This window comes from Primulina eburnea, chromosome 3 (assembly GCF_022965805.1).
Source record: "Primulina eburnea isolate SZY01 chromosome 3, ASM2296580v1, whole genome shotgun sequence".
In the NCBI taxonomy this organism is placed as follows: Eukaryota; Viridiplantae; Streptophyta; class Magnoliopsida; order Lamiales; family Gesneriaceae; genus Primulina; species Primulina eburnea.
The window spans coordinates 50,109,265-50,135,310 of record NC_133103.1 but is presented as its reverse complement, the minus strand read 5'-3'; the positions used below and the strand labels follow the sequence as shown (position 1 = coordinate 50,135,310).

The following is a 26,046-nucleotide window of genomic DNA, read 5'->3' as shown; positions in this document are numbered from 1 at the left end:
TTAGTGCCAAATAAACCATAATCGATGGATTTAGTGGTTTCAGACAAAAAATGTAAAGCTTGGATTCGACGACTGTCATCACTGTGCCAATGCGGATATTTTCACCGTGCTTATGTCCTCACTCACACACTGTAGGAAACTTCCCAGGGGTCACTCATCTCATAATTGCCTAAAGTCAAGCACACTTTACTTTGGAGTTTTTATGTGCTGAGCTCACGAAAAAAAGATGCATATTCTTGATATGAGTAGTACCTGTCAAATATTTTAAGCCATTTCTCAACTATACAGTTTCACCTAAACAATTTTTGAATCCCTCTTATTCTAATTCATAGTTCTTTTGCCTATAAGTTTGTCAGGAGCCGCTCATTGTCCGTACAACCTCATGGTACCCATGATCACCCTCGCCCTCTTGGGCCCGAGCGTCGCATATTTCACTACAAAAGCATTGTTTTTGACAAAATTACAAGTTATTGTATGAAAATCAAATTTTGTCAAATTATAAGACTAAAATCTAAAATAAGCTGCAAGACTAATACTACAACTTTTTCTAAATAAAAACAAGATATTTATCTTTCCTTACTTTGGCGCCATCATAAAAATTTATTTTAAAAAAAACATCCGCACCAATTTTTCACTTTTTTAAAAAATATATACAAACGAAGGACAAAGTTCACAATTCTAAATTTAAACTTTGTTCATTCTGCACACGTTTATAATACACATGGTTTATATATACTTTAATTTTCTTGCATAATATAGATTGCAAAATCTGAGATGTGACGCCTCCAATATCGCTAACCAGTGATGTAATCATCAAATTTTAAATGCCTGGGACCAATAATTAGACTTTGCTACAAGCTAAATCTATCGATTTTTTGAAATATTTTCTTAAAAAAAATATAGAATCCTTTCATATGATGTATAATTCGCTCTTTTTTTTTTTGCTTTGGCCAAAATATAGAAATAAAAATCTGCAGTTATATTTTCTCGATGATTTAAAAAATATATAAAATCATTTCATATGATGTATACAGACCGATGGCTTCAGAAATAGCACGCACAAAAAAATGAGTTTCAAAATCAATGGAGGAAGGTGTGATGTCAACATCAAATTTTAAATGATATTTTTCCCTTCCACATGATGTATAAATTCTGTATAATATATTTTTTATTTTTGAAAGATTGAATCCCTCTGGCCAAGCATTATAGTTTGCTACAAGATACTTCTGTTGGTTATTTGAAATATTTTATTAAATTTTTTTAAAGTACTCTCATACTACGTGTAATTTAATTTTTTTTCAAAACATAAATAAAAACGTGATAATTGAATTATTTAATTTGTATGTACATAATAACATATTTGATAAAACTCTGCCAATTAATTATACTTATACATTAAATAAATACCCTTTTACAGTATGATCAATATATATATAAAGAATTTTTTTTATAATTAATTGATTTATATTCAAATAAGAGTAACATCATAACTGTAAAAATTAATGATGAGCCATACTGCAATTTGAAATTATTACATATAGTAATTTCATTTGATTATATTTAAATGAAAGTCATTTCATAATTATGAAAATTAATTATGGACTAAACTGTAATTTTAAAATAATAAATTAAAAACAAGAAAACAATGAAAAAAATAATCCGTGACACCGTTTATTGGCTGCTCTGATATTAGTAACTTTGGAAAAATAATGAGGTGGAGTGAGGTGCATAAGTGGAGATTGGGATAAATATGTATTTGTACAACGAAAAATGAGCAATGATTGAAGCTACATGGAATGGAATGGAATGCCAGCCAATTAATTTTTGTATATAACTTTATAGATTTTTTGTTGGTCCCACGTACGATAACCTGAGATAATAATATAAAAATAAAATATAAAACTGGACACCGAGATTTAAGTAGAAAACTCCTAAATTTTATTAGGGTAAAAACCACGAGTAAGATGAAAATAATTCCACTATAATATTTTATGGTGTACAATCACTCACTGTGTTTCCAAATAGAACACATACTCTCTTAATAAAGGAGAACAAACACCTTACAAATATTATTATTATATAACTAAGTACTTAAATGCTATAAGATGATAGAAAAGAACTGAGAATAGAATGATTTCTGAATGAGGGAGGGAACTTTATTTATAGAGATCATCATCAGAGTGAAAACGCGTCTTCCCATCTGAACACTTACGTTGTCAAATTTGATATTCTGATCATTTCGCTCAATAACCACCACCAGAAATGCATTTAATGCATTTCCTGTGCCAATCCATTTCTTTACCGACATTTCTCCCACTTGGAGATTTGATTGAGAATCAAACACATCTTCACACATCCTTTCAATCTTGCCATTCTCTGCTGCTTACGTTTCCGTTAGGCTAATTGAGGATCTACACCATACAAACTTATCAATGTTCATTAGCTTGGTCAAAAAATTAGCCATAAATTCCTTTGTATGGATCTTCTACATATCCATGATTCTTTCTTCTACTACTTCTGGAACAATGTGAAATTGAACTCCAATGTGTTTAGTCATATATAGAATGGAAGTCTGGATACTTTGCGATGTGCAAGACACTTTGACTGTCACAAAACATTCTCTTGTTTGTGCTCGATCTCCTCCAATAACCTTTTAATACATATTGCCTCCTTATATGCTTAAGTAGCTTCCATGTATTCTGCCTCCATTGTAGATAACATCTGCATAATCTGAATCGATATAGCCCCTGAGTGTAAAATCCGATCCTCCATAACATAATGCAGCATTTTGGGTATCCTTAATGTATATAAAAATCCTCTTAACAGTACTCCAATGATCTCGTCCAAGATTCGTCATATACCGACTAACTGTTCCCACTATTTGAGCAATGTCTAGTCTTGAACAGACCATGCGAACATCAAAATTCCCACTACTGATGCATATAGTACTCGAGACATCTCCATCCTCTCTGCTTAACTGCTGGGACACATCTCGGAGGATAACTTGAAGTTAACAGGAAGAGGGGTCGAAACTGCCTTACTATCTTGCATGTTGAAGCGTTGCAAGACTTTTATCGAATAATTTTTCTGAGAAAACCAAATCTTTCTGTTACTTCTGTCTTGTTGAACTTGCATATCTAGAATCTTGTTTGCTGGTCTCAAGTCTTTCATATAAAAATTCCTAGCCAACTATGCCTTCAATCCTTGGACCTGATCTTTGTTGGACCCTGCTACCAACATGTTATCCACATACAATAGCAAAATGATATAATCATCATCAGACCTCTTGAAATACTTACAAGGGTCTGCACACAGTCAATTGTATCCAAGGCTCATGATATAGGAATCAAATCTCTTGTACAAACACCTCGGCGCCAGTTTGAGACCATACAGAGATTTGTTCAACATACAAACCAAGTTCTCTTTGCCTTATTCCGAAAAACCTTCTGGCTGGAGTAAATAGATTTTTTCTTCAAGATCTTCATGAAGAATTGCCGTTTATACATCTAGCTGTTCTAGATATATGTCAAACACATCACACAATTTCAACACTACTCTGACTGTTATAAGTCGAACCATTGGAAAAAATATCTCATTGAAGTTAATGCCTTCTTTTTTAGCATACTCTGTGACTACTTGCAACAACTCGAAGAAGAACAACCACATAAATACGAATTTGTATTTAGATTAACCAAATATGGTGAAGATCAAAATGATGACCAATCAATTATAATACATGAATTGCAGAATGTGAATGTAGAAATAGATGAACCAAAGGAAATGATGAAAACGACAATCAAAGAGATACAAATTCTAAAGGAAGACACATAATAACCCAACGAAAGATCAAACTACAACAAAAAAGAACATAAAAATCGAAAGATCGAAGTGATTGAGATAACAAATGATGCAAAGTCATCAATATTTGTAAGTAAATAAACCAAAAGAGAAATACAAAACAAAAAGAAAAAGATAACGAGAAAAATAAAAATTATGATCTACAAAATAAAAGTATTACAAAATTATTTTTATTAAAATTATAGATAGGACAAAACCACGTTCTAAATTTTGAACCCATTCATACATTGTCGCACACTTCTCAATTATAAATATAGGTAGTGAGTGCATTTGAATATCAAAGAATATAAGAAACTCAAAAAAAATATCAATTTTAATATAATATAATCACAGAATGGCCCTACTTTCAGATGAATCTGTTCGATTGGTTGGCAACTTTTCTCCAAGCCTATGGGGAGAACAGTTCTTGAATTTTACGTTTGATAATAAGGTATTTTATTTCAAGTCATTGAGTTTATTTGGTGTTCTACTTGCCAGATATTATATTATTACCGATTAACGAATTTCAAATTTTTAATTTAATTCTGTAAATATATATATATATATATATATATATATATAGATCTGTATGTGTTATATCTATTATTTCATACATATCATGAATAAAATGATTAATTAACGAATATTATTTCTATAGATCTGTATGTGTTATATCTATTATTTCATACATATCATGAATAAAATGATTAATTAACGAATATTATTTCTATACAGATAGCAGAAAAATATTCCAAGGAAATTGAATTGCTGAAAGATGAAGTGAAAACTAAGTTAACAAATTCAGAAAGCAAAATGGTGGACACCATGAATTTGATCGATGTACTCGAACGCCTCGGCATATCGTATCACTTTGAAGATGAAATCAAATATAAACTAGAACAATATTTTGGTTTGAATTCAAATTATGAAGACGACAACTATGACTTAAACAATGTTTCAGTACATTTCCGATTATTTAGGCAACATGGACTCCACTTAACTTCTGGTATGTATCCGATTTTTTTTTAAAAAATTATTAATATATAACATATATTTTATTATTTAATATATATATTATTTGACCATAAAAAATAGATACGGCCCTTTTTCAAAAAAAAACTATTACTATATAAGATATATTTTATTATAGTATATATATTATTTGACCATTTTTGTAGTATATATATAATTAGTTTAATGGTTATAGACTTTCACTACAACAATAAATGACTATTGTGACACTTTTTTGTAGATACTTTTAATTAAATGTTGTTACAAATACTTAATAATGACACTTGTAAAAAATTAATAATGTGTAAAATAAAGAAATATTAGATTAGTTATCCTGACATTTTTAATTGATGTCGGAGGAAAACAAATATTTTTCCCACATCGTAAAAAATCATTAAAAAACTAAAAATTGTCACTATAAATAAATGTAAGAATATTTGGGTTGGAAAAATATTGGAGGAGGGAAAATAATTGTTTCCTTTCATATAAAAAATTACATTAATTAAAAATGTCAGGATAACTAATCTAATATGTTTTTTTTATTCTTACGTTTATTTTATCATTTTTCCCTCCTCCAATATTTATCCAACCCAAATATTATCATATTTGTTATTGTCACAATAAATAACATACACGACACTTTTAGTTTTCATGATTTTAACTGACATATAAATTTGTCATTATTACTATAATAACAAGGCATGTATAAATGTATTTAAAACATGAGTTTTCCTGACATTTAAAACTGTCATTATATGAATAATTAGTGACACATATGAAGTTGTCATTGACATCTTATAATGACATTAAAAAATGTCAGGAAGTTTAAGACGACATTGGAATAGAGGGTATTTGTTGGAAGTGTCACTAAAACTTAAAAATGTCACTAAATATTGAATATGATGACCATAAGCATTTATTCTTGTAATGTTTTAAGGTTTACGCATGTGGTCCGCGTTCCATTCTCTGTAATTTTTTGTCGAAAAACTAAATAACGAACCTTTACAATGGGTCAAAGGCCCAACTTAAAACCTTCATATATAGTTGGTGGTGAGCCGGCCCCCAAACATATAATCCTGGATCCGCCCCTATATATATATATATATATATATATATATATATATATATATATATATATATATATATATATATTGACTTTTCTTTGTAATATATTTATCCTTCTTAATCTTAGAGTTTTAGTTTCGCTATATATTTGAAGTGAAATTTTTGACTTCTCCTTAAAGCATGCATGGGAATGATGAGTGCCACGGTATGTGTTTGCTTATGTATACATCATGACTATTATCCAAAAGATAACTCCCATCATTTATGTTTCTATCAGAAATATTTAGCAAATTCAAGGGTCGCGACGGAAAATTCAAAGAATCTCTTAAAAGTGATATTAGGGGCTTGCTGAGTTTGTACGAAGCGGCGCATCTGAGAAAGCACAATGAAACTATACTTGATGATGCCCTTGTTTTCACAAAAGAGTGCCTCAAGTCCATGGATCCAAACCTCAAATCACCCCTCAAGACACAAGTTGAACATGCGCTCATGCAACCCCTACATTTGGGGTACCCAAGATTTGAATCGTACCATTACATCTGTGTCTATGAGGAGGACGAATATTCTAGGGACGAATCACTTCTCAAGTTTGCCAAACTAGACTATAATGCAGTGCAAATGCTGCACAAACAAGAACTCTGTGAAGTCTCGAGGTAACAATGCTGTCCATAAAAATATGATCTCTACAAATTAAATTGGTATGCACCTAATTGTAGGAGAGGACTTAAAAAGAGACAAGTAAAGACTTGGTTTGTCATCTTGAAAGATCTAAACATTGTTGGTGATTATGTTCACGAACTTGACGAAACTTGGTTTTTCTAAAAATGAGTTTTAACCGGCATAAATCTGGTTTATTTTTTCTTGTTATTCTACAGGTGGTGGAGAGATCTGAACATTATGTCTAAACTTCCTTATGCTAGAGACAGACTTGTTGAGTGTTACTTTTGGGCTGCGGGAGCATGTCATTTGCCTAAGTATTCTCGAGGTCGAGTCATGTTGACGAAAATCATCCAATTGTTATCATTGATAGATGATACATTTGACGTTTATGGCACAAGTGAAGAACTAGATGCCTTCACTATAGCGATTCAGAGGTAAAGGAAAAGCACAACTTGGGCAGCTGGCCAAGAGAGTTTGAAAATTGAAATTCCATACTAATTCATCCTTTGCTTAATAATTTTTTGTTGGTTGTTTCAGGTGGGATATTAAAGAGATTGATTTACTTCCAGAGTATATGAAACCACTCTATACTGTCATTTTGAAACTCTATGATGAATTTAAGGAAGAACAAGCAATAAAAGAAAGATCTTATGCAGTAGACCATACGATAAGCGCGGTATGACTTTTTCACTTCAAATTACGAAATAAAAATATTTCTTTCCAATCGAAAACTAATAGACATATAATTTTGATTTGGTTACAATATGATATATAGTTGAAAGAACAAGTGAGAAGCTACAATGTCGAGGCCAAGTGGTTTCTCAAGGGTTACTTGCCACCATTTTCAGAGTACCTCAACATTGCTCTAACAACGGGCACTTACCACTTTCTTTCGAATGCATCATTGATGGTATTGGATTTTGCCACTCGGGAAGAATTTGAATGGCTAAATACCATGCCAAAGATTCTTGGAGCATCCCTCGCAATTTGTCGACTAGTTGATGACGTAGCTACGTATAAGGTAGGAATGACCATGATGTTTATAATTAACATTTTATCTACAAATATTGTTGAATTTTGCCCTCATAAACCAATATAGGCTATGGTTTCGATAATCAGTACCAGTACTCCTTTACTCTGTAAGGACAAGATTTGACTCCCACACAAATACATTATCTGCACTACACAACTTTTGTGGATTTAACTAATGACCTGCGCTCCAAGAACATCAGTTTTTTATCCCTAAGGATTATTGGGAGTGGCGTATGCATACCACGGAGCGCCATACCATCGAGCATCGCAAATTCTTTAAATGAGCATGGCAGGATTGATCCAACCCTACTTCTTAGGGTTATTTTTTTTCCAACTGCTTAATAAAAAAAATAACTTCAAATGATCATTGTGTTTGAAAGATATATTAAATGTTAGAAATATAATAATTAGTATATAAGTTATAACTACCAATATCATTGTAGACTGAGAAAGAAAGAGGCCAAATATCCACTGGTATCGACTGCTACATGAAGGAAAATGGTGTGACAATGGAAGAGGCGATAAATGAGATTGAAGAAATGGTTACATATGCGTGGAAAGAAATTAATCAGAATTTCAAGAGACCATATCCGTGTTCAAAAGAGGTCCATTCGATAATCCTCAACATCACAAGGATTATATGTGTGGCCTACAACAACTATGAGGATGGATATACTGAGCCAGAAAAGGTTTTAAAACCCCTTATTGTTGCAATGTACGTCGAGCCCTTCAAGATTTAGACATTTCAAGTCATGACTTGTGTAATAAACCATCCAAGTGTTTACTTCATGCATGCGTTGTCTCTATACTAATGTTTGATCAAAGAATGTAATATTTAAACTTGCAATTATGAGTAATATATTGTGCTAGAGTGATTATATTCCTCATCTTCTTAAAAGAATGATTTTTGGAAATGACTAGCATTGTGTTTGCACAAAAAATAAATTATTGGCCCAAGAATAAGTGTGAATGAAAGCCCAACAAATTAGAAAATATTTTTTGCGTATGAGAGTAAAATTATTTGAGCGGCTAATTGGTTGAAATATTGAAAAAGTCTGTGAACTCACACAACTAGCCATGAAGCCCACATGCAGTGACGTGAAACATTGTGCGATCATTTTGGCCCATGCTTGCTGGGATAATTGTCACGTCCCAAGACCGCTATTAGTTGACACCGACGTTATTAGCAATCACACAATTGAAAATAACCAACCTCATAGCATAATTTAAACCAAAACCAGTTTGTTTCATAATTTCAAATTGATAGCAATGTCTTTACAAGCCAATAACCGAAAAGAAAAACGACAGAATTTAATACAGAAACATTACAACTGAAATAAAAACTTAAACTTAAAACTAAAATATCAAAATCTTCACCATCGCTTCTTGCTTCTTGCTTGGGCAGCACTACGGCTCACTTTCTAGCATAATTCTTGGACGAATGCAAGCAAAACTTCACCTCAACTATGCTGCTGGAATTACGAAATTTTCAGCTAGGTATTTCGAAAATTGTGGTGTGGGGAATGCTAGGAGTGATGGGGTATTTATAGGTGAGGGGAATGGAGCTAAAGTCCAAACTTGGCCTCAATCTCAAGTTTTTGGCTCCAAAATCCCATCCCATAATTGAATGATTATTTAGCTACCAAAGTGTGGGATTTATTCCTTGATTCCTATCCCTTTGATTGGCTCAAAAAATATGGTGGCTAGGTCAAAGGATTTGTGCAAAAGTTGATGGATTATTTCCAGTTAACCTTGTAAGGATCCTTGTATCTATGTATCACCATATTTAGGCATATAATCTAGTACGATTTTTGAAATTTTCTTGCAATATTCATGCCTTAATTCCTCTAGACTTGTATGATATCTTCCAACCTTGCAATATATCCTACCAATTTCGAAAATATGCTTGCTTTAGTGTAGATATTATTGACTTGGCAATAAAGATTTCCAAACAAATATTCTCCAATATGTATATCTTATTCTAGCTAATACAAGAATCAAAATCCTATGCTCTTAAAATTTCTTTACAACGTTTAATTAAAAAGGTTTGAAAAATCCGGTTCTTACAGTAATTGTTTGGGCTAAAAATTAAATTATGATGGCCCAATTAAATGATTCAAGCCTATCAAATGTGGCAGATAAATTCTTATTGATTTAAACTGATCACCAAGAGTCAAAAGAGGAGAAGATCGTGTGAAGAAAGAGAAAGGGATAATGGGATGAAAGAGCAAAAGATCATGGATAATGAGAGAGTGGAGAGAAATGCACATCATTCAAAAGAAAAAAGATCGGCCAACACAGAAAGACACACACAATCTCTCGCGAAAATTCTAGCAAACTCCCTGCAGGATTCTCATAGCATTGATCAGTCATTTTTAATAGTTTTAATTCTAGATTTCATTAGTTCAAGTCATTTTTCTTTAGGTTTCAACGACATTTTTTGTTTTATGTTAATATTTTAATAATTCCTACAGTTTATTCAAAATATAAATCATGTTAGGATTTTATTTCTCAATTTCCAGTTGTTTTTCTATGTTTAGGTCATATTTGTTTAAGAGATCATTAAAGACAGTCAAATTTAGTATCTACAATCGTTGTGTTTTTAGAAGTTAGATTTTCATCGTTTTTACATAAATTGGTGCATCTTTGCACTGGCACGCCCGCAAATCAAGATATTATGCAAACAATCATATTCAAACTCCAAATCAATAGCATATTACTCATCTTTATCTGATGCAAAATGTCTAGGCGGCCGCCTAATCAATAGCCTAGGCGGATCTTTTTTAAGTTTGAATATGATTGTTTGCATAATATCTTGAAATGTCTAGGCCGCCTAATCAATATATATATTAGGCCGCCTAATCAATAGATTTTAAACACTAATAAAACACTATTATGATGCAAACATCTATTAAAAAATATTTCCGCACTTTAAGACGAGTAGACGCTTTGAAACATTACATATCACTCATCTTTTTTTAATGCAAACATTACATTTTAAAACGTCTAGGCCGCCTAATCAATAGATTTTTTATCGTTTTTACACAAATTAGTGCATCTTGAAAATCCACATGGCCTAGTGGCTAATTAAACATGACTTAGTGACATAAAAACATGGTTTAGTGGTTGAATGATCATGGAGTAGTGGCTTGAAAATCATGGAGTAGTGATTTGAGACACGAGAACATGGAGTAGTGGGGTGCCTTACCAATTCTCTATAAAAGGGCACCAATTGCCTACACATAAATAACTCAAAGTTTCTAATCAATTTTTGAGTGCAAAAATTATGCCCAAATCCAGAAAGTTTTTCTCATTGTTTTAAACATAAAAATTCGATCTTTACCGTTCAGAATACACTTACACGAGTTGTGATCAACATATCCAAAATTTAGATCGATCCAATAGTTCAATTAGGCGCAAACATTTTTTTCAAGGTGACTGGTTTTTGGTGTCAAACTCCAAATTGTTTATTTCAATATTTTCGGAACAATTTCTCAGGTAAGTGGGTTTTTTCTATTATTATATAAATTTGCACGATTATGTTTATTTTATGTGGCTCTTGATATTTATATTCTTTTAATAAATATGGTTCATTTATTTAATTATTTTAAAATGTACCTTTGAATATATATATTATTATATAAAAAATTTGGCACACTTAATTTCTTTTTAAGTGAGCATGATATATTTCGAAAATAAATTAAATATGACTTTGAAAATTCGATCGACATGATATATTCATTTCCATTTGGTATAAAATCCCCTGAATTAATCGTTGTTCGATATCAGTTATAATATTTGAAAGCATGTTTGAATTATTTAAAATGCACTGTAATGATTTGATTTAGAAATGGTAAAGGAAATTTCGAACTTTGATATGCTTTGTTTAGGCCCTGATGCTGGTGGGTTATAATAACCGTTCCTTTGGCCTCGCCCCTTAGAGGAGTAATATATAAGGGATTGATCAGTAAAAACCATAGAAAATGAGATGATTTTCAGTGCTATATTCGTATTTGTATTAGTACTTGACTAAACATGTTTAATATTGAAATTTTGATAATTTATTTGTATGTATATCCTTGATACTTGTTATGCACGACCGGCCCTCATTTACTGAGTATATTCTAAAATAATCACTCCTTACATTCCCACCCAGATAAGAACGAGGAACAAATTTAGGATGAAGAGCAATATTACTTTTGGGAATGGTGATGAAGTAAATCCAATTCGAGACCAGTCGATTTTCTTCTGTATTTTAATTTTATCATCATGTATTTCGCTTCCGCATTTTATTTCCATCGCATTGTAAAGACGATTACTTGTTATGAAAAAGACTGGTTATTGCAATTTACTACAAGCTTGTTGTTTTGCAATTATGTGATTGTGAGACAACCCCGACATCGACTAACCCCAGTATCGGGCGTGAGATTTAAGTAGTATCAGAGCAGCTAGGTTCATAATCTGGTTGGGAAAGAAAATCGATCGGAAAAATTTTTGGTGGAATTTTTAAAATCGGCCAATGCAGTTCCCTCTGAAACGGCCCAACGAGCGATTTTCACGACTTTGTGGTGAGGTAGGGGTTGAAAACGCGAAATCCTTCATTTAGACCTCCAAAATCGCGTTTTTGCCAATTAAGGAAAGTTTCGTACTGACTCATAACTTTTTATAGGAAACTCAGAATTTAATTCTGTCGACTTTTCTGGAATCCTCTCGACGTATTCTTTCTATCCATGGGTCAATGTCTAAACTTTATATTTTTGGAAAAAATTCTAGAAAAATCCTCTTCAACGCATTTTTGGGACTACTTGTCGAATTTTTATGGAATTGTATTATGGAGACAATTAGTATTTGTGTATATTATTGGGAATATACCTATCATATATAAGTTGAGTTTAACTTCCAAATTAAGAAGAAAAATTTGACTCAAGGATGATAAGTTATTTATGGAAACTAATATGAGAAAATTTGATATAAGAATTATATAATAAGTTTTGGGTATTCCACCATAGAAGTTGATTTTGTGTCATTGATTAACTATGTGGGAATAAGTTTGGGTTATTAAAAATGCTAAGCGCTAACTTTAAATATGTAGGACCTTGGAATATCTTGTGAGACAATATCCTTGGGCTAAGAAATTTATATTATTTTGAGATAACAAGTAGGCTACCACCTTACATAAATAAAATAAGTTATGTGATATTGGTGGAAATCAAGAAAAGTATAGTACAATAAGCTTTGAGTTTTTTCGGTACTAAAAATGATTCAAAGAGAATGATATTCAATGAAATCATTTGTGTTAGAGCGTGACAGGCTCATGGTCTTGATGAAAGTAAGATTTAGAAAGAAAAATAATAATTATTTGAGGTAACGACTAGGTTATAATTTTAGGATTTAAGTCAATAAGCTATAGATCGATAATGAGTTAAGTTTCAATAGTCTATATGAGTTTTAAGTTTTGAGATAGTAATTGAGATAATTCAAGATAAGATAAAACTAATATCAATTCGCATATATTCAGTGTCGATTGATTCAACTCACTTCACTATATTTCGACGCTATCCTAGGGATGAATTGGTTATCTAAGAGTCGTGCAATAGTAGATGGCCAGAGTAAGAATGTCAAACTCTAAACCCCGAATCAACAAAAAATCAGGTAACATGGCGATGCCAAGAAACATGAATATATTTTTCTGTACCCAGACTTGGAAAGCCATAATATTGGGAGAAGAAGTTTACCTAGCAATGGTGAACAAAGTGCAAGAAAGAGATGAGCTGAAGTTGGAAGATATTCCAATAATACTAAAATTTTCGGACTTTTTTCTATAAAGGCTTCTTGGAATGTTCTCGGACAAAGAAGTAGAGTTCGAGATAAATTTGGTACCAGTGATGCACTAATCTTCAATACACTATACCAAATGGCTCCAGATGAACTCATGGAGCTAAAAGAACAACTTCAAGAGTTGTTAGACAAAAAGCAGATTAGACCAAGTGCATTCCTCTGGGGAGCTACAGTCCTATTTGTTAGGAAGAATGATGGAAATATGAGATTGTGTATAGATTACAAAGAAATCAATAAGATCACAATCAAGAATAAATATATTCTTTCAATAATAAACGGTCTTTTTAATCAACTTAAATAAGCTGTAGTCTTCTTCAAGCTTGACCTGAGGACATGCTATCATAAGCTAAAGGTCAGAGCAGAAGACTCCCCAATGTCAGCATTCAAAATAAGATCATGTAAGATCGAAAATCGGAGTAACAATGGATCCAAAGAAAGTAGAGGTAATTTTAGATTAGCCGAAACATAAGAATGCAACCAAATTAGAAGCTTCTTTGGATTACCAAACTATTAGCTGAAATTCGTCGAGGGCTTCTCTTCAGTATTCGTATCACGAATGAGACTCGCACAAAAGAACTATGAATTCAACTGAAGAGAAAGATGTGAAAGAGCTTTCAAACATTAAAGGAGAAGCTAGCATCTACACCAATGTTGGTATTATCTACTGAGGAGAAGGATTTTACCATCTACAGTGAAGCATCAAAGGAAGATCTCACAGGCGTACTCATGGAAGACAGGCTAGTCAACTGAAGCCGCATGAGTCAAACTATCATACTCATGATCTCGAGTTGGCAACAGTAATATTTGCTTTGAAAATTTGGAGACACTATCTCTACGATGCAAAGTGTGAAATATTCACAGACTACCAAGCCTCAAGTATTTTTGTTCATGCAAAAAGAATTAAAAATGAAATAAAGAAGGTGAATAGAGTTACTCAAGAACTATGACTTGATAATAAGCTACCACCTCATCAAGGCAAATAAGGTAGCCGATGCTTTGAGTAAAACATGAGTAAGATAACATAACATCACTCTCCGCACAACCATGACTTCGAGAAGCAGTCAAGTTAAATTAGCGTCGAGGCATGATACTAGAGAAATTCAAAGAACAAGCCAAGGAAATAAAGTCGTCAGATTTTCAAGTGGACCCAGACAGAATCCTAGGGATGAGAGGACGATTATGTGTGCTAGACATCAACAATTTTTGATAAGAAGTGATGCAAGATGCACATAAGTCAACATTTTCAATCCATCCCGTTAGTACAAGGATGTACAAGGACTTGAAAGAAAGTTTCTGGCGAAGCAGAATGAAAAGAGACTTCGTCGAGTTTATATCCAAGTGGCAAGTATGCCAACAAGTGAAGTGTCGATCATCAATGTACATGGACGAAATAAAGGAGACAGTCATAACTGGGCTAGAACTAATCCAAGAGACAATGGAAAAGTAGTCATCATCAAAAACAGACTCAAGGCTACATAAGACCAGCAAAAGAGTTATTCTAATCTTAAAAAGAGACCAATGGAATTCACATTGGATGTAAAAAAAAAACTTATATAAAGGGTCTCACTAATGAAAGGATCATTAGATTCAGTAAAGTTGAAAAAGTGAATCCTCGGTACGTAGAACCATTCAAAATCTGGAGAGATTGTCACATTGGCTTACAGAATAGCATTGTCACCAGATATATCTAGATTCCATAATGTATTTCACAAGTCAGAACTAAGAAAATAGATCCTGAACCCAGGTCATGTTGTGGAAATTAAACCGCTCATGGTCAATGGTAACTTGTGGAAAGAGCTGAAATATAAAGATGTCTCTTTTCACATTATGGACAACAAGGACCAAGTACTTAGATGACGAACCACTCCATGTGTAAGTACAATGGTCTAACCACACCAAAAAAAAGCTACTTGGGACTTGAAGAGAACATGTGCAAGAAATACCCTTTCCTCTTTGAAACGCAAAAGAACTCAAGTTTCGAGGGCGAAACTTCTAATAAGAAGGGAGGGATGTGAAGACCCTGAAAATCCACATGGCCTAGTGGCTAATTAAACATGACTTAGTGACTTAAAAACATGGTTTAGTGGTTGAATGATCATGGAGCAGTGGCTTGAGACATGAGATCATGAAGTAGTGGTTTGAGACATGAGATCATGGAGTAGTTGGGTGCCTTACCAATTCTCTATAAAAGGGCACCAATGATCATGTATATCCTCGATACTTGTTATGCACGATCGACCCCCATTTACTGAGTATTTTTTAAAATACTCACCCCTTACATTCCCACCCAGATAAGAACGAGGAACAAATCGAGATGAAGAGCAAGATTACTTTTGGGAATGGTGATGAAGTAAATCCAATTCGAGACCAGTCGAATTTCTTCTGTCTTTTAATTTTATCATCATGTATTTCGCTTCCGCATTTTACTTCCATCACATTGTAAAGACGATTACTTGTTATGAAAAAGACTGGTTATTGCGATTTATTACAAGGCTTGTTGTTTTGCAATTATGTGATTGTGAGACAACACCGGTGTCGACTAACCCCGGTATCGGGGCGTGACATTTAAGTGGTATCAGAGCAGCCAGGTTCCTAATCCGGTTGGGAAAGAAAATCGCTCGGAAAAATTTTCTGTGGAATTTTAAAATCAGCCAATGTAGTTCCCTCCGAAACAGCCCAACGAGCGATTTTCACGACTTTGTGGTGAGGTAAGGGTCGAAAACGCGAAATTCCTTCATTTAGACCTCCGAAATCGCGTTTTTGCCATTTAAGGAAAGTTTCGTACGACTCATAACTTTTCATAGGAAACTCAGATTTTAATTCCGTCGACTTTTCTGGAATCCTCTCGACGTATTCTTTCTATCCATGGGTCAATGTCTTTCTACCCACTATCCTAGGACCCTGACCGACCCCTCAACACTCTCCTGGACCAGGCCTAAATGCCCCCAAGCAACAAGAACAATAAAAATGCACATCATGGTTCAAGATTCCCTCACGCGTGACCCTTACCTCCCGCCCAACCATCCCCCTTCGATCTATCCCGCTATGGACCATCCAGACTCAAAAATTTAGACTACGAGGAGCCTAACCCCAGGCCTGGAACGAACCCATGCGTGGCCTCCTACCCAAGCCATGATCGAGCCCTATCTTCCCCAAAACAAGGCAATTTCGTTTTGCCCTTTGTTTGAACCAAACCAGACGAATCCTTCCACTCTTAGGACTCCTATCCCTATCTATTTCAAGCACATGGTTGATCCTAAGTGGCAGCCCCTTCAAACATTCAAGAAACATGAAGAAACCTCAAGAAACCATAAATTTTCTATGCATATGTAAGAAAAACGAGCATAAAACATGTCATATCAGATTTTTCATGCCATATCAGCTAAAAATACATATTATGGCGTGAAAAATGAGAAAAAAATGGTTTCAGGCATGCCTAGAGATGATTTGGTAAACAGATCAAGAAGGGGGAGACCCAAGAGGATTGTTCCTTTGTCATGAATGGTGAAGCCGAAGGTTTCCTTTGCAAGAATGGAGGTGACCGAAGCTTCAGCTAGGATTAGATGAAACCGAAAGATTTTTGAATGGAAAAGGGGTGGGTGTCGGCTATTGGGGGTTATGGGTAAGTAAAGAGGTGATTGGAATTAAATAATATAGTTAATTAGAAGGTTAGTGGGCACTAATCTTGTTAATTAAATTTTTAAAAGATGCTTAAGTCCAATGAGTCTAAAAGTGGGCCCATTAAATCCAAACGCACTCCCGAAAAATATTTGTGTTGGAAAGATTTTGAAAATATTAGCCGAACCATTAAAAAGTCCCCCAATTCGATAAAATTTGCGTACCGATAAAAAAAAAGTCATGCAGTTAAAAATACCCAATAAAAATCCCATTTTTGAAAAACTCCCTCAAAACACCTTGTATTAATTAATAGAAATTAATCGAGTATTAAAATCATTTCCTGAAAATTCTCCGCTCTCCGTCCTTCGTTCGAGCGTGAAATGCACCTAGAACCCTGCGCATGAACTTTTAAAATTTCTTGAATTAAATCCTAGCATTCATGAATTATGCATAAAAATAAATAAACGCAAATTAATGAACTAAATATGCATTGAATGCATTAAAACAATTAAATAAAATACCAAAGAAATTTAATAACTTGCATGCATGTAGTTCATGTGGACTTTCAAATTTTTCGGACGTTACAATCTTGTTCTTGGATTGGATTAGCTTGTTCTTCAAAAAGATCAGTTTTATTTCAAACTTAATCTATTGTTGGCTCACCTTGATCTTCAGGTATGATCTCGATGTCTACATCGGCTTGATTTGTGGGCATATCTTGCTCACAATGTAAATATTTTGTTCTTCTGATTTGAATATCATCATCATCGTTAGATTGAAGATTAATATTTTCCATTATATTGGAAAGATCATTCAAGTGTGCCTTGTGTACATCAGGAACAACAGAAGATTCATAAAATACTATATGAACTGATTCATCAACAATTAGAGTTATTTTATCGAATACACGATAAGCTTTACTAACAGATGAATATCCTAAAAATATTCTAGCATCTGAGCATCAAACACAGTTAAATTATTGTTCTTATTGTTGTGAATAAAACACTTACAACCAAATACCGCGAAGTATGATATTTTTTTTATTGATTTCCATTCAAAATCTGATAAGGTTTTATTCCATGTTTTTTGTTGATCATCGATCTGTTCTAAGTATAATAGTTTGTGCTTACATCTTCAGCCCAAAAGCATTGTGAAATTCCAGAACTAGGTAACATGGTTTCTTTCTTAAGTGTTTTGTTCCGTCTCTCAGCAACACCGTTATGCTGAGGTGATCTGATAGTTGAGAAATCGTGCTTGATTCCATTTCTTCCAGATAAGTCACAAGCAACCTGTTTGTAAACTCAGTTCTTCGATCACTTCTAATCCAGTCAACCACTAGGGTCTTCTCATTATGTAGACGCTTTAGAATTTTCATCTATTGAGATATTGTCTGATCTTTGGAATTCAGAAAGATAATTTAAGTAAATTTTGAGAAGCCATCGATCATCACCAAAATGTACTTCATTCCCTCTAAGATCATCACCGGTATAGAACCAAACATATCCAAGTGTAGAAGTTCCAGGATCGAGCTGATGCAGTACATCATTTGTACTTGAAATTCGATTTGACTTGCTTTCCCATCTGACAGGCTGAATAGATCTGGTCATTTGAAAGTCAGTATTGGGCAGATCAGATACTAAGATGTTCTTACATAGGTTAGAAATGGTTTTGAATTCAAATGATTTAACCTTTTGTCTCACAACCATATCTTGTTAGCATTAACAACAATAAAACATGTAAGATCAGATGGTTGTTCAATGAACCAATCAATTTTATATGTATTACCAGTTTTGTTACCTATCAACATAGTTTTACCATATGTATTCTTGTTAGTGCAAGTATGTTTGTGTAATTCTTCAATATATCTATTGTCACATAATTGACTTATAATGATTAAGTTATAACATAAATTTTCAATTGATAGTTGTACATAATTGATAACAATATTATCATGTATAATCTTACCTTTATCCATAATTTTAATTTTCGAATCATCTCCAAATGTGATCCTTATACCAGTGTTTTTATAACCGGACCGTTAACCGAACCGGTCAAGTCTTAAAAAATGGTTCAACCGGTTCAACCGGTTCGACCGGACGGTCGAACCGGATCAATAAAATTAATATTTTATTTATTTTATATAATAAATAAAATAGTAAAATATTAATTATTTATGTTTTTATAGTTTTTATTTAATTTTTAAGATGAAAATTACAATAAATATCAAAATAAAAATCATTTTTCAAATTCAAAAATCCAAATTACACATAACATGTAACCAAATAGTGATGACCAAGTTTAAGTGTCCAAGTAAACATCAAGATTAATTATAAAAAAAGTAGCAAACATCAAGTTTCTTATAAAAAAAGTTTCTAGTTGCAAAACCGTCGCTATTTAGCGACGGTTTTAAAAAAACCGTCGCTAAATAGCGATTATAGCGACGGTTTTTGAAATAACCGTCGCCGATGAACCGGGTTTTAACCGGTTTTTTCCGGTTAAACCTGTTTTCCGGGTTTTTATTTATGTCCGGACCGGTCTGGAGGCCGGTTCACGGTTGAACCGGTCCAACCGGCCGGTCCGGTCCGGTTTTGAAAACATTGCCTTATACCTTGATATTCAATGATTTCAGATAATAAATTGATATTTTCTGTTATATGTCTTGAACATCCGTTGTCCATGTACCCCGTTGATTTCTTTAACATCATGAGCTGTTGTACCTGTAATCACATATTAAGAATAATTTTGGTACCCACATTTATTTGAGTCCAGAACAGATTATTCTATTTGAGACCTAAACCCGAATTTTCCTAACATATCTTTCATTGTGTATCTCCAATAGGTGTGTAATTGTGTTGAAATCTTGCTAGTGTTGTGTAGTGTGTGCTTGAAAAATCTTTCTTAGGCCTTTCATTCTGATCAGTTAACCTATATCACTTTTGTTTTGCAGTTGTAGTAATTGTGATACCCTTGTCCCACATCTTAAAAATGAAAGATTTAAAATGAGTTTATAATGGCTTACAATGGACTTCTATAGCACTTCAATAGCAACTTGGGTTAATCATTTTCGTAAAGCGAGGACGAATACGAAGTAGTTGCTATAGGAGCCTATTGTGCAATCACGCAGGCACGGACCCGGGCTCGAGGCGTGACAGAATGGTATCAGAGCCGGTCACGAGCATGAAACACTGAGAAATAAGTGCTATGCGGGGCAAAGTGCTACGTGCATGGGAGCCACCTCTTGAACCTGCGGGGCAAAGTGCTACATGACGGGAGCCACCTCTTGAACCTGTAGGAGCCACCTCTAGATTTTCGGTGCTGGTAGATCGAGGGGTCAGTCCCCGACGAGGACGTCGCATTCTGAAGGAGGGATGATTGTGACACCCTTGTCTCACATCTTAAAAATGAAAGATTTAAAATGAGTTTATAATGGCCTACAATGGACTTCTATAGCAACTTGGGTTAATCATTTTCGTAAAGCGAGAACGAATACGAAGTAGTTGCTATAGGAGCCATTGTGCAGTCACGCAGACGCGGGCCCGAGCTCGGGGCGTGACAGTAATGATTATGTCTGACCTTCATAGAGTTCTGTCTGGTGTGACTTTTATCATTCCATCTTGATTTGGAATGACGATCATATCCATTTTATAACTCTCAGGTTCTACATATCCAAACCCACGATGCATTCTTTTTTTTATTATACTAAACATGCTGACTAACTTGAATTTCATGCTCTAAGTGATCATATATTGTGTATGATCAGACAAAATCTATGAATTTAAATTTTCATTTCTGTTCACACAACTAAGTATTTATTTAAGATGAATTACATCAATTTTGATCAAAGCCTAAGCCAGTTCTGGGTGAGAAAAATCAGGAGAGTTCGAAAGATTGTGTCTCAACCCTCCAACACTTCCGAGGATGATATATAGATTTCTCATTATTAAACTCAAATACAAAGAAATGGAAAACTTATCTTTTGTCTTTGGAGAGCCTCAATTTTTGAATTCGATTTTTAAGCCTAACAATTTCTAAATTTACTCTCTAATCAACTAAAGATTGAAAAAAAAATTGTAATTCCAAAAAAAATGGAAAACACAAAAGATAAGGAGATTATTGGGGAAATAACTGTGAATAAACATTCTCATCTCATTCTATGTACGCGTATCATTTTGTTGGGATAACAGTTTCAATTCTCGATTATCATATTTTACAAAAAATTTCTTATCTTCATAATAATAATGATAATTTAAAGTTTTGTGCTTTGATCTCTGAATTTATAACAACAAAAATGGCCCAAATTCCAGAGGAAATTGTTTGCCCGATAAGTAACTTTGCTCCAAGCGTATGGGGATCAGTTCTTGAGTTTTACATTCTACAATGAAGTAATTTGTTTCTATTTCCTTTGTTATCATCACAACTACAAATACTAAGTTACTTGATTTTCTTCTACTAGATTTATTTAATGGGAAAATGTTTTTTTTTATCTATTAACTTATTCAATTTTGGGTTATGATTATCTAAAGAAAATGAAAAAAAAATTATTTAAACGTACCAAAAACTTTTAAGTTGTAAATAAATCAAGAATTATGTTGAAAAATATTATAATCAGAAATAAATATGTCTCTTAATTGGTCAATGTATCTTTTATTAAACCCAACTTGTTTGCCGACGGACAAATTTAATTTACTCCCAAACTTATGGAAGAAAATGGAAGTTATCGAATTATTTACCTTTTTCCAGTACAAAACTTCTTGTGATACGATCTTATTGGTCAATTTTGTGAGATTGCTTTTCTATTTATATCACCCATAAAAAAATATTATTTTTTATGTCAAAATTAGTACTTTTATAATAAATATGGACATTGTTGACTCGTCTCATTAATAAAGATACGTGATACCATATCACAAGAGACATACTATTTTCGCAGACTCATGTTATTATTATGATCATATTGTTTGGTTTGTTTACTGTAGTTTTAATTCCTTAATTTCTTGTTTTTATCAAGAAGTCATTAAAAATTTTATATTTGATGTTTATTTATTAAAATTTTATATTGATGTTTTATTTATTAATTTCTTACTTAATCGATATTGCTCAAATTTTCAGTATTTTTTTTACGCAACGGGGTGAGGGGATTATTTTTAAGTAAATATTTTTTCCAGCAATGTAATTTTTCTACCTCTTTCCATTAAAGGATAAAGTATTTTATTTCAATTTCTATGTCTGATTTATTTATACAAGTATGATAAAGTGCGAACGTGCAAATCATCTCCCCAAATTAAAATTGATGTTCCCAATGCACATTATATATAGAATGGGGGCTTTTTCCTCTCTTCTTTGGGCTCTCGTTAGTTTGGCCGGTCTTCGGTTAACACCGTCGATCATGAATGAGGTCGTCGATCTCCAACTCAACCTCAATTTCAGCCGCCTCATCCAAGACAGAGGGCTCTTTTAATCTCAGCTGATCAACATTGAGGGGTTGCGAGTCTCACGCCTCGAGACGGGGGTTGGTTGACACCGGCGTTGCTTTCCAATTTACATTCGAAAACAACAAGCCTCAGAAATACAAAATTCAGAAACCAGTCTTTTTATTCATAATACGAAATAATTCATTGTCTGATACAAACTCGAATCACTAATGTTTTACAGCGGAAATTTAAAACAGGCATAACATTGCTTCTACAGATGCATCGGAAAACATAATCTAAAACTGAAAGTAACATTCTTCTTCTTCACCATCTCCAAAACTGATTCTGCTCCTCTGCTTCTAATCTTTCTTCATCGTTCTTATCTGGGATGTTTTGGTGGGTGAGTGATATGATTGTCACTCAGTAAGCGGAGGCGAGAATAACTCTCAGTTTTCGAAATCATTTTCACACAGAAACAGTAATATGAATAATATCCAGAAATTCTTATTTTCATAACAGAAATCGGTATTCAGTATTCTGAAATCAGTAATCAGTAATCAGAATTTAACAAGTAAGCACTGAGAACGTTCGTGAATTTCATGGCTAAACTGATATCAGTCCCCTATATGTTCTCTCCTCTAAGGGGTGAGGCCAGTAATCAGTAATCAGTAATGTTCAGAATATATATTCCTACTATTAGTTCACTAAGTTTCAGTGCTTCAAAATCAGATATCGGGAATAAAGAATATACTTTGCTTTAAAACAGAAATCATCAAACGGTTTTCAAGATATTTATACATAAGCCCACTTACAGTAATTTGCTTAAAGAATTTCGGTTGAAGTATGGAAATCTGCTTGTCTCGCTACTGGATTTTACGGCTTCGAAAAATGCACTCTCTTAGCTCTAATTTCAAGTGATAACTCAATATTTTGATAACAACAATTTCAGAGATTGATGGTGCTATTTATAAGCAAAATTTTGACTGTTAGCCTCCCAATTAATGGCTATAACGGCCATTAACAGTCTTTATTCCGTGTTAAATGCTTCAGTTACAAGTCATATGCTGAATTAGTAACTGTCTGCTGGAATTTTGTTTGCTGCTGGAAAATACATGTCTGCTGGAAAAATACCAGCTTCTGAAATATGAGTTGCTGCTGGAATTTTGATAGATGCTGAAACATTTCTAGCTGTTGGAAATTCAGGTTCTCACATCTCTCCCTCCTTATAAGAAGTTTCGTCCTCGAAACTTGGTTGAACATGCTCCTCAAAGAGATAAGGGTATTGATCTCGCATCTTTTCTTCTAACTCCTAAGTAGTTTCTCTTTCGATGTGGTTGGACCATTGTACTTTTACATATGGAATAGTTCGTCTCCTCAGTACTTGGTCTTTTTTATCCACAATTCGAATCAGAATCTCTTCATATTTCAGCTCTTCATTTAGATTGCTCTCAACCAGAAGTGGTCCAGCTTCCAGAATATGAATTGGATCTGAAATATATCTTCTCAGCTGCGAGGCGTGGAATACATTGTGAATTCTTGACATGTCGGGTGGAAGTGCTAATCTATAAGCAAGTGTTCCCACTTTCTCAAGAATTTCAAATGGTCCGACGTATCTAGGAATTCAGTTTTCCAGCCTTATTGAATCGGATTACACCCTTCATGGGTGACACTTTCACATATGCCTTCTCTCCAACTTCAAATTCTACATGTCTTATTTTCAGGTCAGCCCAGATTTTCTGTCGATCTTGTGCAGCTTTTAGTCGATCTTTGATTATAGCAACTTTATCCACTATTTCTTGGATCAGCTCGGGTCCAACGATGGCTTTTTCCCCTACTTCATCCCAATACAGTGGTGATCGACACTTTCGTCCATACAGAGCTTCGTATGGTGCCATTCCAATACTATTGTGGTAACTATTATTGTAAGCGAACTCAATTAACGGCAGATGTTCGCTCCAATTACTACTGAAGTCCAGAGCACATGCTCTCAGCATATCTTCTAGAGTTTGTATTGTCCTCTCACTTTGGCCATCGGTTTGAGGATGATAGGCCGTACTAAGCGTAATTTTAGTCCCCATAGATTGTTGAAAACTCTTCCAAAAACGGGACGTAAATCTAGGATCTCTGTCGGATAGTATGCTAGCTGGAACTCCATGCAATCGTACGATCTCATTCATGTACAATATGGCTAGTTTGTCCAAATTATAGTTCATGCGGACAAGTAAGAAATGAGCAGATTTTGTGAGTCTATCTACGATTACCCATATTCCGTCATGTCCTTGTCTCGACTTTGGTAACCCAACTACAAAATCCCTGGAAATATGTCTCATTTCCATTCCGGGATTTCTAATGGTTGAAGAAGTCTTCCAGGTCTTTGGTGCTCTGCCTTGACTTTCTGGCACACGTGACACTTAGAAACAAAAGTCGCCACGTCTTTCTTCATTCCACTCCACCAGAAATTTTTCTTCAAATTTCTGTACATCTTGGTACTGACAGGATGAACTGAAAATTTTGACTTATGTGCTTCAGACATTACTTCTTGTCGAAGGTTATCGATGTCTGGTACACACAATCGTCCTTTCATCCACCAGGTTCCTTTGTTGTCTGTCTCGAAATCTGGTGATTTCCCTTCTTTGGCTTGCTCTTTCAGTTTCACCAAAGCGGAATCTCGATCTTGACTTACCTTGATTGTCTCTCGAAGACAAGGTTGTGCTGAAAATGACGCTAGGATTACTTTGCTCATATCTTTCCGACTCAAAGCGTCTGCTACCTTGTTGGCTTTACCTGGGTGGTAGCTCATCGTTAAGTCGTAATCTTTCATGAGTTCAATCCACCGTCTTTGTCTTATATTTAGTTCCTTTTGAGTGAAAAAATATTTGAAGCTTTGGTGATCCGTGAAAATCTCACACTTGGCACCATATAAATAGCGTCTCCAAATCTTTAGTGCAAACACTATCGGGTAATTCTGTTCATACGGCTTCACTGTCTTGACGCGTGTGTGATCACCTTTCCCTCTTGCATGAGTACACATCCTAAACCTTCTTTAGATGCATCACTGTAGATTGTGAAGTCTTTGTCTTCCATCGGTAATACCAACACTGGCGTAGAGGTAAGCTTCTTCTTCAAAGTCTCGAAGCTTTGCTCACATTTTTCACTCCATTGAAACTTAGAGTTCTTCTGTGTGAGCTTGGTGAGAGGTATGGCTATTGAAGAAAATCCTTCAACAAATTTTCGGTAATAGCCCGTTAATCCCAAGAAGCTTCAAATTTCTGTCACATTATTTGGTCTAGGCCAATCTGAGATTGCCTCTACTTTCTTAGGGTCCACCGATACTCCTGCAGCTGATATTATGTGTCCCAAGAATGTGACGCTCTCTAGCCAAAATTCGCATTTCTTGAACTTGGCGTAAAGTTCCTTTTCTCTCAGCGACTGGAGGGTAAGACGAAGATGTTCTTTGTGGTCTTCTTCACTTGACGAATATACTAGAATATCGTCGATGAATACCACAACAAACTTGTCAAGAAATGGCTTGAACACTCTGTTCATGAGATCCATGAGCGTTTGTTAACCCGAA

At 34.1% G+C, this 26,046-nt stretch overlaps 2 protein-coding genes across 2 annotated transcripts; one reads left to right on the top strand and one right to left on the bottom strand.

Annotated features, from left to right (window-relative positions):
• The first annotated feature begins 4,150 nt into the window (after nucleotides 1-4,150).
• LOC140827811 (germacrene A synthase-like) lies at nucleotides 4,151-8,483 on the top strand. The gene is made up of 7 exons (XM_073190658.1): nucleotides 4,151-4,288; nucleotides 4,573-4,843; nucleotides 6,191-6,566; nucleotides 6,789-7,007; nucleotides 7,111-7,249; nucleotides 7,349-7,594; nucleotides 8,049-8,483. The coding sequence occupies exons 1-7, from the start codon at nucleotides 4,193-4,195 to the stop codon at nucleotides 8,343-8,345; spliced, it is 1,644 nt and encodes a 547-aa protein (XP_073046759.1). The 5' UTR covers nucleotides 4,151-4,192; the 3' UTR covers nucleotides 8,346-8,483.
• A 15,298-nt stretch (nucleotides 8,484-23,781) lies between these two features.
• Nucleotides 23,782-25,503, bottom strand: LOC140827439 (uncharacterized). The gene is made up of 2 exons (XM_073190110.1): nucleotides 25,043-25,503; nucleotides 23,782-24,085 (listed from the first exon to the last, which is right to left on the bottom strand). Exons 1-2 carry the CDS (start codon nucleotides 25,501-25,503, stop codon nucleotides 23,782-23,784), a joined length of 765 nt encoding a protein of 254 aa, XP_073046211.1.
• Nucleotides 25,504-26,046: the final 543 nt, after the last annotated feature.

Excerpts from the sequence above, each read along its gene's own strand:
- LOC140827811 (XM_073190658.1), top strand. The coding sequence starts at position 4,193 with ATGGCCCTACTTTCAGATGAATCTGTTCGATTGGTTGGCAACTTTTCT. Across the intron at positions 7,008-7,110 it reads TTCACTATAGCGATTCAGAG|GTGGGATATTAAAGAGATTG; the intron begins GTAAAGGAAAAG and ends TGGTTGTTTCAG. Across the intron at positions 7,250-7,348 it reads TAGACCATACGATAAGCGCG|TTGAAAGAACAAGTGAGAAG; the intron begins GTATGACTTTTT and ends TATGATATATAG.
- LOC140827439 (XM_073190110.1), bottom strand. The coding sequence starts at position 25,503 with ATGTGTACTCATGCAAGAGGGAAAGGTGATCACACACGCGTCAAGACA. Across the intron at positions 24,086-25,042 it reads TGGTGGATGAAAGGACGATT|ATACGTCGGACCATTTGAAA; the intron begins GTGTGTACCAGA and ends CTGAATTCCTAG.